General features: G+C 41.2%; 1 protein-coding gene across 1 annotated transcript in view; it reads right to left on the bottom strand.

Annotated features, from left to right (window-relative positions):
* Positions 1-14,249, bottom strand: part of dym (dymeclin) — a 71,354-nt gene that overhangs the window by 35,249 nt on the left and 21,856 nt on the right. The window contains exons 9-14 of the mRNA XM_033647402.2: positions 9,310-9,495; positions 9,018-9,196; positions 7,536-7,661; positions 7,274-7,387; positions 6,419-6,513; positions 420-519 (exon numbers count right to left, since the gene is read on the bottom strand). Coding sequence (XP_033503293.2) covers positions 420-519; positions 6,419-6,513; positions 7,274-7,387; positions 7,536-7,661; positions 9,018-9,196; positions 9,310-9,495 — 800 coding nt within the window. The remainder of the gene's footprint in view (positions 1-419; positions 520-6,418; positions 6,514-7,273; positions 7,388-7,535; positions 7,662-9,017; positions 9,197-9,309; positions 9,496-14,249) is intronic.

Below are 14,249 nucleotides of genomic sequence, written 5' to 3'. Positions count from 1 at the left end.
ATCCCTGGCTCCTCCAGTCCACATGCTGAAGTATTCTTGAATAAGATACTGAACCCCAAATTGCTCCTGATGGTGTGTGAATGCTTGCTGAGTAGCAGGTGGCACCATGTATGGTAGCGTCGGCCACCAGTGTGTGAATGGATGAATTTGACATAGTGTACAAAGCGCTTGGAGTGGGCAGAAGGCTAGAAAGGCGCTATACAAGTGCAGTCCATTTATCATTTAATTGACAATCATTTTCTAAAAAAGCCCAAATTCGTGAGACTTCAAGTACACATTCATGTAACATCACTAACGTCACTAAACCGTCACAAAATGACAATGTTAACCTCTGTGTCTTATCCAAGTAGACATAATTTGGCAGCTACAAATAAACTGATTGCAGACAGAGAGAGAGGGAGAGGGAGTGTGTTACTCACATAGTCGGGCAAGGCTGTGCTGTCTCCCTGTCTGCCTCTCAGTGACTGTGTTGCCTGCTCCAAAACCTTGTTGTGCTTCTTGGAAAGCAAAGCAAACAAACTGCGGGAGAGACACAGAGAGGGGGAAAAAGAGTGAGAGCAGCAACGACAAATGAAAGATACACTTCACCAAAAAACCCAAATACACAGTCGTCGTATTGCACACGTTGACCAGTAATTAATGTGCTGTAAATACTCACACAGTGGCCTTTAACTGAAGAGAGAGGCCTTTATTTAAAGACAGATTATTATTAGAGACGGGCCTGTTTTGCTTTCTAAATGAGGCCTTTAAAATATTGAATAATAATTAGTTCTGGAATAACAAAATAATCATGAAATTGGCAGGAGACAGTTTTAGAAATGATGTGTCAAAACACTAACAGTATGCCTAATTTACCGTCCATTTACAACTCCTTTTTCCTAACCTGGCTTTAATTTGGCCTACGTGGGTCACAGTCTCGGTTACCTTTCGAATATTTCCATTGTTTATACATGTGTGTGTGTTTGTTGCCCTTGTAGGTGACAGCCTGCCTTTTGACCTACAAGTTAACTGACTGGCTTTACCCTTTATATACCCTGTATGTGTGTGTACGGTTGTCTGGCTGGGACTGCATGATTGAATGTGATGGCTGGACATGGACATACATCAAGAGTATGCTTGGGCGACCTTGGGTAGCAATAGGGTGGGTCAGTACACACACACACACACACACACACACACCATTAATAGCAGTGTTGACGCCACAATAAACTGATTCACCCAACATGTGTGGTCACGCAAGGGACTTGAGAGAAAAACACTTTTTTCAAAGTGACTTTATGAGTAGCACCTGTGCAAAGAACAAAAACAAGATACGTTTCTGCTTAATCTCATCATTATAAAGTAAACCTTGATTGCACTATGTAATGGCTGTAGAGTAATGACACCATCAGCGTTTAGATTGGTTCCCTATATGTCTTTTCACTATGCAATTCTGTCTGCGAACCCTGGCACGATCTCCCAAGAAAATGAAGGCTCAATTTATGGCCAAAAGGAAATGCGTGAACCCTTGTGCAACCAAAACACAAGGAGGATAGCACTTTTGTCTTCCCTGGTAGCTATTGGTAGCGATCCCCAGTTACCAAAGAGCATCACTTTAAGTTCTCTGCAGTTACTATCCCCAGTAGCAGAAATGGCGGGTGGTAGAACAGCTGAGGTAATTGTGGAAACTCCACCTGGCAAAAGAAAAAGAGCCCCATTGCTAGGCTCTGAGGAGAATTTAAAAGGCCTTTGCAAACCAAGGCTGAAATTTTTGCATGTTTAAATATAAATATGACCTCATGTTGTGTCAATCATGTTTACACACAGAGTCTGAAACCTTTATCTGTCATTGTCATCTGTCAAGTTTTTGGAACAGGTTCGGTTTTCTGTGTTTTTTTGAATCCGTCAAAAAAGTTGTTTGACCAAGATGCAGTGAAGAAAATGTGGTGTAACCTACAAGACATATACATGTGCAACAAGAGACAGGAAGAGGGCAGACGTGGACAGTTAGCCAGGAAGAAAAAAAAAATGGAAACATAAAGGGCTGCCCCCATCTGATGTCAGCAAAAAGTTGGGTGCACATTTCCGATCCCTCGTTAGCGCCATTAGCTTGTTTACTATAAGTGAAATGACATCTTAAGTGAATGCCACTGTCATAGGTAAAAAAACAAAAAAAGATTAAGATTATAAAAGATTCATATCGAAAAGCAAAATCTGATTCGACTGACATAATTCTGAGTATGGTACAGACCTAAAAATATATGGGAGCAATTACTTTCTTGAAATCTTCCACAACAAAGAGCAGGTTTCATTAGCCTATCCAGAAATGCACGACAGTAATGATGATGCTTACAGCAGAGCGCAATTTAATAGCTGCACAATATCATTTTGTAACTCAGGTAGCCGCAATGCAAAATGTAAGATATGGGCAGAGTGTGGTGATAGCCAGGGAGAGAACTCCTGAGGAGAGACGTAAGGGAGCAAATGTCTTTACATTTTGCCATGTATTTTGAATTTTCACAACTAACAGAACAATAAAAAGCATCAAACTGAGGGTGCAAGGTTTCTGTGTGTAACAATTTTTACTGGATGACATTTAAAAAAACATTAATGTAAAAATATGAAGTTAGTGTGCAAAGGCCTTACCTCTAAAAAACATTAAAAATTAAATTTAAAAAACTTGATCTACTTTATTGATTGTCTAAAAATTAATCATTTTTCTGTTGTTAATCTCTTTTTTACATCTTATCTATCACGGTCCTATTTCTCAGAGTCTCATATCAAATTCATTGCAGTGTTTATCATCATAATTATTAGTGACCTTCTGTTTTAATTACAACTTTTTAATAGTCTTTCATGGCCCCCGAAGGCTGTTGAATGTTTAATTTGTGTGTCAATCAAGGAAAAAAATTGCAGAATAAATTAAATTCAATGACATTCAAGGGCTAGGGAAACTAAGATGCAGAGCTCAGCTAAGCCCCTCAGAGCTACACCTGTCTATCTGTCAGCACTGAAGAACACACACACACACAGAATCTCTCAGCATTCGTTATCCGGGCTAATTGGCCAAATGATAGCTGAATAGAGACATCTGAGCAGCTCTGAGGAGGTCTATTTGTTATCTACAGACCTAATGTCAAAGGCCCTATTAGCCATGACTACTTAATAGGACCTGTTGTACTATCAAGTCAGTTTTTTCTTTCTCAAATGAGAGACCACCAACCAAGTTCCACCTGGGACATTTGCCCACAATAACATCCCTCATTTGGGCCGAGGCAGTGACGGACACAGCCCGGAAAACCGCAACACGGAAGGATTTCTAAACTGCTGGCCTGATCCCAAAATCAGTTATGAGGCTGGGGTAATGACAGACGTGGTCCACGCAGACACACTAGAGATGTAAAGGTGCTTTGTCTCTACCTGTTCAAAGGATTCTTGTTTTATCTGGACACACAGTGTGTATTTGTGTGCTGTTAATCTAAATCTGTATGTGGACATTTGTGTGTACGTATGCATACACATTTGTTTTAGGGCTTGTATCACTGATCAAAATTATATTTCCATATAGATGCTGCTCAAGTTCTATGAGAATTTCCTGCAGTTTAGAAAAGTCAATTAGTGCATCAATCACCCTTAGTGAAATATATCCAAGAAGATGTAAGACAAAGATTACATAATCAACTCAGAAACAGTAACACTGATATATCATGACATTTATTTAGTGTTGACCACCAAAAATGGTATTTGTGTTCTTAAAATTAACTACTACGTCTCTTCTTTTCCATGCATACTTTGTTGTGTTTTATCAGCTTCTATGGTGATAGAGAGGGGAGGTGTCAAGGGCTCTCGTCTGGACTCAAAAGAGGGATGTTGCCATTACGTGTACCGTCAATCTCCAGCTCTATTTATTCTCTTTTATTTGGGATTTCTTGTGCAGTGGAGGTGTCCAATGGTGAACATTAGCACGGCCTGAATACTTTTTCTACATATTCAACTAACTACATTTTGTCCTAAAACATTTCTTTTATGCACTTTTTTTTTTTAAAGTGTGAAAATGGGTTAAAGTTAGTTAACTGATGACTAGAGCTCAAACCAATGTGGGCTACAGGTGTAAAGTGAGGGGCAATGGCCACTTCCCTACTTCCTACTCGCCTACTTGTGGTACACTTGCTCAGACCACACTCATCTTCATACTTGACCTTCATTTTTGTCTCAACTACACACCTGTAAAATGTCCTGACTGCCTCTTGCACAGTAAAAACTCAATTGCATTGAACAAAATCTGCCCACCGACAAGACAGACAGACATATAATCACCTGGCAAAATATGCAAAACAGCTTCTGTGGAGGTACCTGCTACAACTGGTGACACTAGGATCACATTTTGCCATGGTGACAGACACACACTCATAGACTCACAAGGCGAAAATAATACCAGCCACCATGACGTAGTCGCAGCTGGTAATAAATACATTATGCTAATAATGGGAAATAACCATGCTGGTATTTTGGTATAATTAGTCAATTTAGTCAATTTTAAGCAGAAAAAATAAGGCTCCAGCTTCTCGAATGTGAATATTCAGCTTTGGACTGTTGGTCAGACCAAACATGCCATTTTGAGGTGTCAACATGGGCTCTGGAAATTTACTAATGGGCATCTTTTGGTATTTGCTGACATTTTTTAGACCAAACATTTAATCAAGAGAGTAACTGGTGGATTAATCTGACACATGAGCATGTGTGGTGAGAGAAGAGACTGTGAAGAAGAGACCGATATGTGTGGAACAATGCAGCAGATAGAGAACACTGATGGTGAGGGAGGATGAATAGAAAATAATAAGGAAAGATGCGGGGTGGTGGTGGGGGTGGAGGCGATTCAAACCCACTGCTGCCTGTAAATAAACAGCACCAACTGTGATTCTCTCTGAGTGTCAATTACGGAGCAGAGTTCAGCACTGCCTGGCAGACATTTGGAAATTCCTGGCAGGAAATTCCCTTTATCTAGCCAGCCAGCCAGTCAGCCACTTTAGCCCAGCCCTGGCCATCACAGTCATCATCATTATCATTATCATCAGACATGGAGTCAGTTGCTCTACATCACTACAGGACAGACATGTACACATTCACAGACAGTGTTCCTCTCTGACTCAAAACACCAGAGAGTCACAGATATGGAGAGAGACAGCCGCAGCAAGATAAGAGGATCCTTGAGTGTGCGTGAATGTGTGCACGTCTACAGGGAAGGAAACATTCCTTCCTGTGTGTCTGGATTTAACAAACAGACATGAATGACTTGATGTGTGTGTGCGTGTGTGGTTTGGACCTTTTCCTCTCAAGTCTTCCGTCTCCTTGTAGGCCAAACTCTTTCCCTTAGTTACCTCATGTTACATAATGTTCCTCTGTACACAGGCACACCACTCTCTCAATATTTCATTTCTTAGTCTCTCCGGCTGCAGCCGCTGTCAAGTTACTATAACGATCATTAAAATGAATGAGTCTCTCTTCTGGCGTCTTTGCTTGCCTCACACAGATGAAGACTGTGTCGAGGCCTGCCACTTACTTGAAGCAGCTATTTAAAACAGATGAAATACACACCGGCTAAGTATGATGTACACTGCTTATGCTCTTGATTTCAGTTCATGAAACTACAAAAAATGTCAGAAAGCACGTTATCTCCTGTGCAATAACTCTAGTTTGTGCAGACTTCATTCACATTCATACCCTGAGGAAAGCCTCTGGCCGAAACACATTTACTGCTTTGATGGTGTGCCACCTTTTTCTACTTTATTAACTGATTTATATTGTTGAGCACACACTTTCTCTCTCTGTAATGCGTACATGATGTCTTTTTTATTCACACTCAGCACAGTTAAGATTTAGTGGGCCGATGCCATGTGACAATATTGTCTATTGTGAGAGATTTTGCCATACCATTTACACTGTAGTAATGTTTTATCATCCCTAGGTGTATTACACTGTTGTTGGAAATGATGCAGGTCAAAGAGCAGGACTGTCTTAAAGCAATAATGGACTTTTGTATGCATTTGGAATCATTGTAATGAAGTATTTTGATTTGTCATGTATTGAATTCTCTGAATATGCATCAATATTGACATATAACGGCAGCTATACTGAGAAGGATATAAAGACTGTCAAATATAAAGGTCAAGATCCAGATTCGAATTTAAATCAAGATACGATAGATATATTCAATGTTAAACAGGCGAAGTACATAATAAAAACAGACTTGGTTTCTTTGCCTCAGTATTTTGACACCTTTCCTTTTTGTTTCAAACCACTTTTAATATCCCTCTGAATCAAAGAGCAGAGAGCAACAGTAAGAACAGGGTGGATAAAAATGGATTCATGGAAGAAAGAAGCTACTGATTAACCTCTGTTTTACTCTGTCTGCTATGCAACACCTACAGTATGTCCTCACCTGATGATGCGCTGAGCGGCGTACTGGTGGAGACAACGGAACTGGGCTGACATGTTAGCAAGTGCAGCGAGACAGTTGGTGTGAAGGTACTTATCCTGGGGAGCATGCACACACAAACATGTTACCAGATGTTACATTTAAACAACAAATCATGCTGCTATTTCCATCTTTACAGTTTCATCATGACATATATGGATATAATTCATTATCTCAGGCAGGCATAAGCATGGAGGGGATCATACGTTCAGTTGTGTGAGTGTATCTATCTGTCAGCAGCTCTCTTGCATACTACTGGACCAATCAGCCTAATATTTCGTATGCACATTTATGACTATATGTCAAAGGGCCTCTCATTGTTGTTAACTGGCTGGTGGGGGCCACGAGGGATCAACAAAGTCATATAGCAAAAGCATAGACCAAAAGGCATTTCCGGACATGGTCTCTGATAGGATAAGTTTACCTACAGGGGTCAATAAGACAATAAGCCTCTTCTTGGATAGGTTTAGGAAAAAGATCATGGTTTGGGTTAAAATTAAAAGATATCTGCCAGAAGGGGCTTTCTAGCAGCACGTCCTAAAGGCAAAATCAAGAAACCTTCCAGTCTGTTGCAGGCCACATTTTGGCCTTTGTCATGGCTTAAAAATTAACAAGCATTGAAAAGTTTGGTCTGAACCAGAGCTGGAACCATTATTTTCAACCACAGCATCTACAGATTAATTCATTATCCAATATCTTATGATCCATTAAAGTTATGATACAAGATGAAAAAAAAATATATATATATTTGGTTTCTAAATGATTAATTTGCTTTGCAAGCACACAAACTGTATGCGTGTGAGTATGTGTTAAACTTACCCTTGTCCGGGTCATGTTGAATTGAATGGTGCGGATGACCACCAGGATGAGCAAACTACCAAGTGAGATCTCAGTCAGTGTTCTCTCTGTGTACCATGAAATGTTCTTCAACACCTGTGGGAGGGAGAAAGACACAGAAATGAGACAAAGCTGTTGAAAACATCAAGATTTGAGATTATCCCGACCATGTCCAGTGAAGGAAGGTTGCAGCGGCAATACCTGAAATGTGAACAATTTGTATTGTTAAACTGTGTCTACCCACCACCTCATGGATGGAGCGATTGAAGGCATCGTCCTCTGTCAGGATGAGGAGGATAATGAGGGCCATGTAGACATGATGAGAATTTCTGTCCTCGACGTGGTAAAGGATTTCGAGGATGGGCAACACCTGGGAGGAAGAGAGGGAGAGCAGGAGGAAGGGTTGAACATATACGTAGGTGTAGTCTCAGAAATGGCATATATTAAATTCTTGTTATAATATTTCACAATCAAACAGCCTGAAGGGACAAAAATATAAAATGTCAATCTTGCAGTTGCATAAGGTATGCACAATCAAAAATGTATTATTTGCATTATTCTATTCAGGGAAAGGAAGCTTTTGTTGTCTTGCCAGGGGGCTTTATTGAAGCTTAATCTATCAACTAGCCCGATACAATCATGTTGTTACTTGCACTACATAAAGCCCTGTTACTATAGTGGTGTTACCACCTGTGGGGCAAACTAAGCACCAAGTAAAAGAGACAATAAAACAAGAAAAGGAGCACTGCAGATGCTAGCTGAGAAAACATTAACATTTTTTACTAATTCATGGCTGCTAGACTATAGGTGGAGGCAGATGTGATATTCAGAAGTATGTAGAACAGATGGTAAAAGTGATCCACTAATGACAACAGTGTGCAAAGGATTTCATTCTCAGAACCACACTGTCAGAGTGAAAGCAGTTAGTAGCTAGCATGGTGAGCGATGAACCCACACAGATGCAGCGTTAGCTCATTACTCTGTCGTGCAGCGGTGCTTTATTGTGGCTAGACTCATTAGTAGCCCCCCCTACATAATAAGCTCAATCTGCTAATGAGGATGTTTTATTACAGCAGCTAAAAATAGGGGATATTACGGAAAGGTTGTACTGATAGATGTATAGGAATTTAATTGACCTGCATTTCAAAATATGATTGTACATTAAAGTAATTTCCTGCACAGATATGGCTACTGCAATGAATTTTCTGTAGTAATTTGCTTAGATGCTTAGTATTTTTAAAACTGATACAAACAGATATACACTACTTAAACTCCCACTCCCAGTCCAATAAAACCAAATTATTTAGTGTCACACTGTGTAGCAGAGCCTCATATGTGACTGTCTACCATGCTCATATGTGATACCATCTGACATGCTGAGTTGGAGATTGATTTTCATTCACTAAATGCCTCAGTACATTCATTCTGCTGTAAGGAATAACTGGCACTGTCCCACATGGACAGAATAGCACCAGCTGCCACTGCATACATCCTCGCTGTTTACTGAGGCATAGCATTGGTCCTAGATGAAACGATTTCATGGCCATAGCCATGTGTGTAAGGAAGGACTGCATAATGTGTTTTGTTAAGGATTACCCAATCACGCAGTGTTCTGTACTATTTCCTTGTCAATAACCTGCACACAAAATGTCAGACTGAGACAGGAATAATGAATGTATGTGCACGTGCATGAATCAACAACTGTCCTCACTGCAGTCCTACCCACCAGATTGTCCATGTCGGTTCTGGAGAGCATGTATGTCCTCATGTTGGCATTCTGGTGAAGGAGGGTGTACAGCAGAAGTGTGGCCTGGTCGGAGCGCTGCTGCTCACACAGCGCTGTGTACAGGCTGTTGAAATTGATCTGGAAAGTGTGAGGTTGCTCCACGGACATGGACGATGTGTCTATATGGGGAGAATTTAATATTTTATCACATCATGTCATTACCTTGGCACATTTCCTACACATAAACAACTCTCATACATGTATAACAGATAAAAATACACCAATGAATTACCCTGTGTGTTTCTGAAACAAGTGATAGCCTGGCGGTAGGGGTTGGGCCAGTCAGGCCCATCTGTCAGATTGGCTAGGACCAGCAGTAAAAGAAGGCTCTGATTGGATAAAGGTAAGGGGTTGTGTTCCTGGTCTATCCCAGCTTTGCTGCTGGCTCCACCCAATGTGAAGACACTCCACAGCCCACCTGGAGACAGATACACAAAGATGTAGTGAGTTTTTTGGATCAATTAATTACATTTTCATATAAATTCTAGACATTTTAAAGAAATACGTCACTCCCCAAACGACCATTTGAATATCATTTACTCAACCCATGTGACACTAAATTTGTTGAGTAAAATTTGTGAACAAAGAATCTCAAAACGGAGAGATTCTTGATGAATTGAAGTCATAGTGGTCTGCCTTTTACAACAGCAAAACAACATGAATACATCAGTTTACCAACTCTCACACAGCTCTTGTGATACAATACAAGTCTCATGTATTCAGTTGTGTGCTTAGTACTTCCCAAACAGACAGCCCTTTCTGATGGGGAGTTGAACTAAAACTGAAGTGCTCTCTTCAATGCCAGACTCTATTGACAAAAACATTAACTTTACCTTGCTGAACACAGGAGATGTTGCTCTATTACTGCCTCGATCGGCAGTTTGTTTGTCTTACTGTGTGACTTGCGTGTATCTTAACTAACCTTTTAAAACACCAAAGACACACAATCACACAGGGAAACTACCCATTGAGGCAGTCGTGGACTGTTCATTTTGCTAACATGCCTCTCCTGGTGCGCTCCACGTGGATTGCAGAACAGAGTGTCAAGACTCGCCTGAAAATTGCAGCTCTGTGTTTCAGTACAGATGGGTGGATGGATCCGTGCAGGACCCAGTTATGAAGAGCAGTCAGGTTGTGTATGTCAACCTTTTTATAGAAAGCAGCCTTATAACTGATTTACGCTTCACAGGGAAGTGAATGCCAAAGATTATGTGCAGTCAGACTGATGTAATCAAGGCCAAAATGGGAACAATGGAGTCACGCACGATGGTTTGCAGCACCTGAAATTTGAAACAACATAGACGGCGCCACAGAACAAAGAGAAACTGGAACTACTGGCCAACTGGAGTGGGGTTCGTTTTTCTTGTTGGGGGATGAGAGGGAGCTGAATTTCCTACAGAAGTGCTGGTGCTTTCAGGCGTCACCAGAAGCACGAGAAGCATGAACACCAAGGTACACAGATGACAGTCTCTGGCTCCTGCACGTCTAGCCACACAGAATGCACGGACCAAGCACTAGTGAGAGACAGTGTGTGAGTGTGTTGCAGGTCCACAATGATCAAGCTGAATTAGAGGAGAAGCCAAGTGGATTTGTTGCCATCTAGTGGCAGAGGATGGAAGAGCAGATAAATTTATCTGACAATTTGCACATACTCGCCTTGATGGGTGCATAATGTCGTTAAGTCGTCCTGATCCATCCAACTATGACACAGTCACATCATCAGTTCACTTGGTTACTGAACCGAGAAAGATTTAAGTCAAGCGGACAAGGAGACATTAGTTCAAAACATTACAGGGGTGAAATGCTTCATGTACACTGACATCCGACTACATTAAAAGATTAACTCAAGGAGAAAATGGGAGGTCACATCCCAGTGTCTTCTTTTTGTACTGTTCTGAAAGGAAGGAGGCCGAACAAAGCAACAACTTGTGACTGATGAAGACCCTGTGAGGTTGAGTTTTAAACCATAATGCATGACAAAATACTTGCTCTGCCTAAGGGTTTCGTTTCAACAACTTGTGACGGTGTAGGATTCTCAGTAACATCCATAAATTCACTAATGACCGGTAAAGAACCTCCAACACTTATTCTGACCTTGTGTGCATAAATGTGTGTGCAATTCCAGGGAGGAGGGGGAATTAATTTATTTATATTTGAGCAACAGGACATCAACAAACTGCATCCCCAATAAAAAGAAATCCCCAAGAGAGAAATGACACCATTTGTCAGTCTTTCTCTCCACACACGATACTCCTCTGTCCCTCTACAGCTCAGAAAGAGAAGTAAGTGTGAGCGAAAACAGGATCTTACGAGGGAGAGGGCCAAGTTGTGACGGAGCCCTGTTCATCTCATCACTGGCACCACAGTGACTGGCCCAGCAGTGTCAGAGAGCCTGGTCTGGCAGCCACATTTCCTGCACTCTCGTACACACACACGTACTCTCACACGCACATTCACAGGGCTCTATTTTACCTTAGTGGGTGCTGTTTGTTATCCGTCTGGCTCGGTTCCCTCTGCCTGTCTGCCTGCCCACCACATAAACCCAATAATGCTACACTGCTTGGGCCTGCTCCGGCCCTGGCCAGCCGCCCAGTGGAAAAAGAGGAGGAGGATAATGAAGAGGAGGAAAGGGAAGGGGAAAGTGAGGAAAAGAGAAGGTCACACACGGACACAGAGAAGGCTAGCACGCCGAAATCAGAATCTGGGCCTCAGGACTCGGGGGCAGCAAAGGCATCCTGCTGTGAGACACGCAACTCAACTGCACCCACAAAGTCTACACTCGAGCCTGTATCAGCAACAACCCACACATCTCTGGAAACTCTTCATTACCTAAAAATCTCTCCTGGTCTCCTCACAATATTTAAACAGGCTCAAAAACAAACCATAACGCAAGTTTGTGCAAGCAAAAAATGAGAACTTAATGTCTGACTAAGCCTTGGTTTTAGGACAGAAGGCTGTGTGCAGTCTTACATAATAACCAACACCATCAGACATGACTGCTGGCACAAAGTCAACTTCTATATTCAAACCAAAATATCATCCCTCAATCAAATATCTGCAGAGTCTTTCCAAATATTCAGATGCAGGCTGAAAACCATCTCTTCTAAATCCACATCTTCCCCCTGACATCTACTTCACCCGCCAATGACCCCTTACCAAATCCAGATTCATATCATGGCTATCATCAAACACACACACACACACACACACACACACACACACACACACACACACACACACACCAAGCTCCAGTGAGGTTCTTAATGGTGCCGCTGTTATTACACTGTTGATTGGGGGAATATCATTACCTTGCTTTCCTTAAACAGCACTGCAGAACTACTTTATTTCATTCTGACTTAAGTTGGTACATACCCCATTAATAATGGTAGGTGGGGGTGGAAGAGGAAAAATATGATGTCCAGAAGAGTAGATATATCTAGATGACTTTTGAAATAAGAAACAGAGGAAATAAGTGGAATTGCACACAAGTATTAAAACTTAATACAGCTCAGTTATCTGTTGTTGGTCAGGTGTTATGAATATAAATACAACCGTTAATTAACCAACTGTCACATTTGCTACATTGACGCAAACTGACACTACAGCGTTACAACAATAAGATGGATATTTTCCCCAAAATTACATTTAAATTAAATTATGAGTGGTCGTCAGGAGAGGACGAGGAAAAGGAAAGGACTCTGCTGTGCAGACCTCCAGGAGTGTTTGAATCCGACCGTGGCAACATCCAGGTTTGCCAACGTTTCATCAGCCGAACTGGACGAAGTTACACAGTTGCAGATCAATGTAAATACAAAGTAGCTTGTGAGTTCCTGGTGTGTGGGCTGCGTTGCCTGGCAACAGACTGGGGAGAACTGTTTTTTTTTCGCGGAGCTATATAACATACTTAAATAATTTATTTCATCACCTTTTGTTAACATTTCCTTACTCAGCATTGCTGTTTAAGCTGTTGTTGACCTGTTGTATAAAAGCAATATCACACTCGAGGTCGTAATGTTGTACTGTATATCGTCACGGCTGTAATTGTCTTTGGCACTCAGCCTGTGGCTTCGTGCCTATTACCAAATCACAGCTGTGACAATATACAGTACAACATCACTCCCTCTCATGTGATATTGCTTAACCATGTTCACCATCTTCGTTTAGCGTGCTAGCATTTGCTAATTAGCACTAAACACAAAGTATAACAGAGGTTAATGGGAGTGTCATTAGTTTGCACTTAGTTTGTCGAATTTAAACTTTCACCTGATGAAGGCGCTAAATGAAAAGTCACGGGATCACCAAAGGACGGTCAGGAGATCACGAGAATCTGTACAAAATTTCATTACAATTCAACAGTTTCAAAAGCTACTGCTATTTCAAGAAAATGGTGGACCAACTGACCAACACTGACATCAATACAGCCAAGCCACAAGCATGGCTAAAGATACATACCAGTATCATCAGTATACATACATCACCAATTAGACTAAATATTTGTGAAACAGGTTAAAAATGTGAATTTCCACTTCACTTGTGCTGCACACAACATACACTTGGACATTATTTGTGTCGAGAAGGGAGCTGAAGTGAGAACTATTTTCTCATAGTTACAGCTGAGAACAAACCCCTCAGTGCAGACAGAGATGTGAACGCCTGGTGAACAGAGACAGACAGAATGTGCTACTTACTTATTTACTTGCATAACAGTGAATGAAATATGACATCAGAGCTTTAGGCCAATGCCTTGGCCAAGCACGCAGATACACACACACACACACACACACACACACACACACAAGTATGCCAAACTCGTGATGATTATCCAAAAGTGCACATGGGGAAACATGCTGTACAGACAATAAACAAACACACTATTCTGATAATCTCATACAAATAAAAATATATGCGCAAAGCACTTTTACATGAACCCAATCCAAAACCCTGCTAACAAAAACAATATGTAAAAACATTCCACAGATTTACAACCATTCTGTAAGAAATTATCAGAGTCGTAATGAAAAGCCGGGGCTAAAATGCAGGATCTTCTAAAACCTGCTCCCAGAGAAACCAGAAAGAAATCCTCAGATGAGGACCTAACCCACATACATGTAGATATAACAAGGTGTCCATCACCAGTTGAGTAGAGTAGAGTAGAGTAGACTAGAATAGAGC

The sequence above is a fragment of the Epinephelus lanceolatus genome, chromosome 19, assembly GCF_041903045.1.
Source record: "Epinephelus lanceolatus isolate andai-2023 chromosome 19, ASM4190304v1, whole genome shotgun sequence".
NCBI lineage: Eukaryota > Metazoa > Chordata > Actinopteri > Perciformes > Serranidae > Epinephelus > Epinephelus lanceolatus.
Note: the sequence above shows the minus strand (reverse complement) of the source record. Positions and strands in the feature narration are given on the sequence as shown.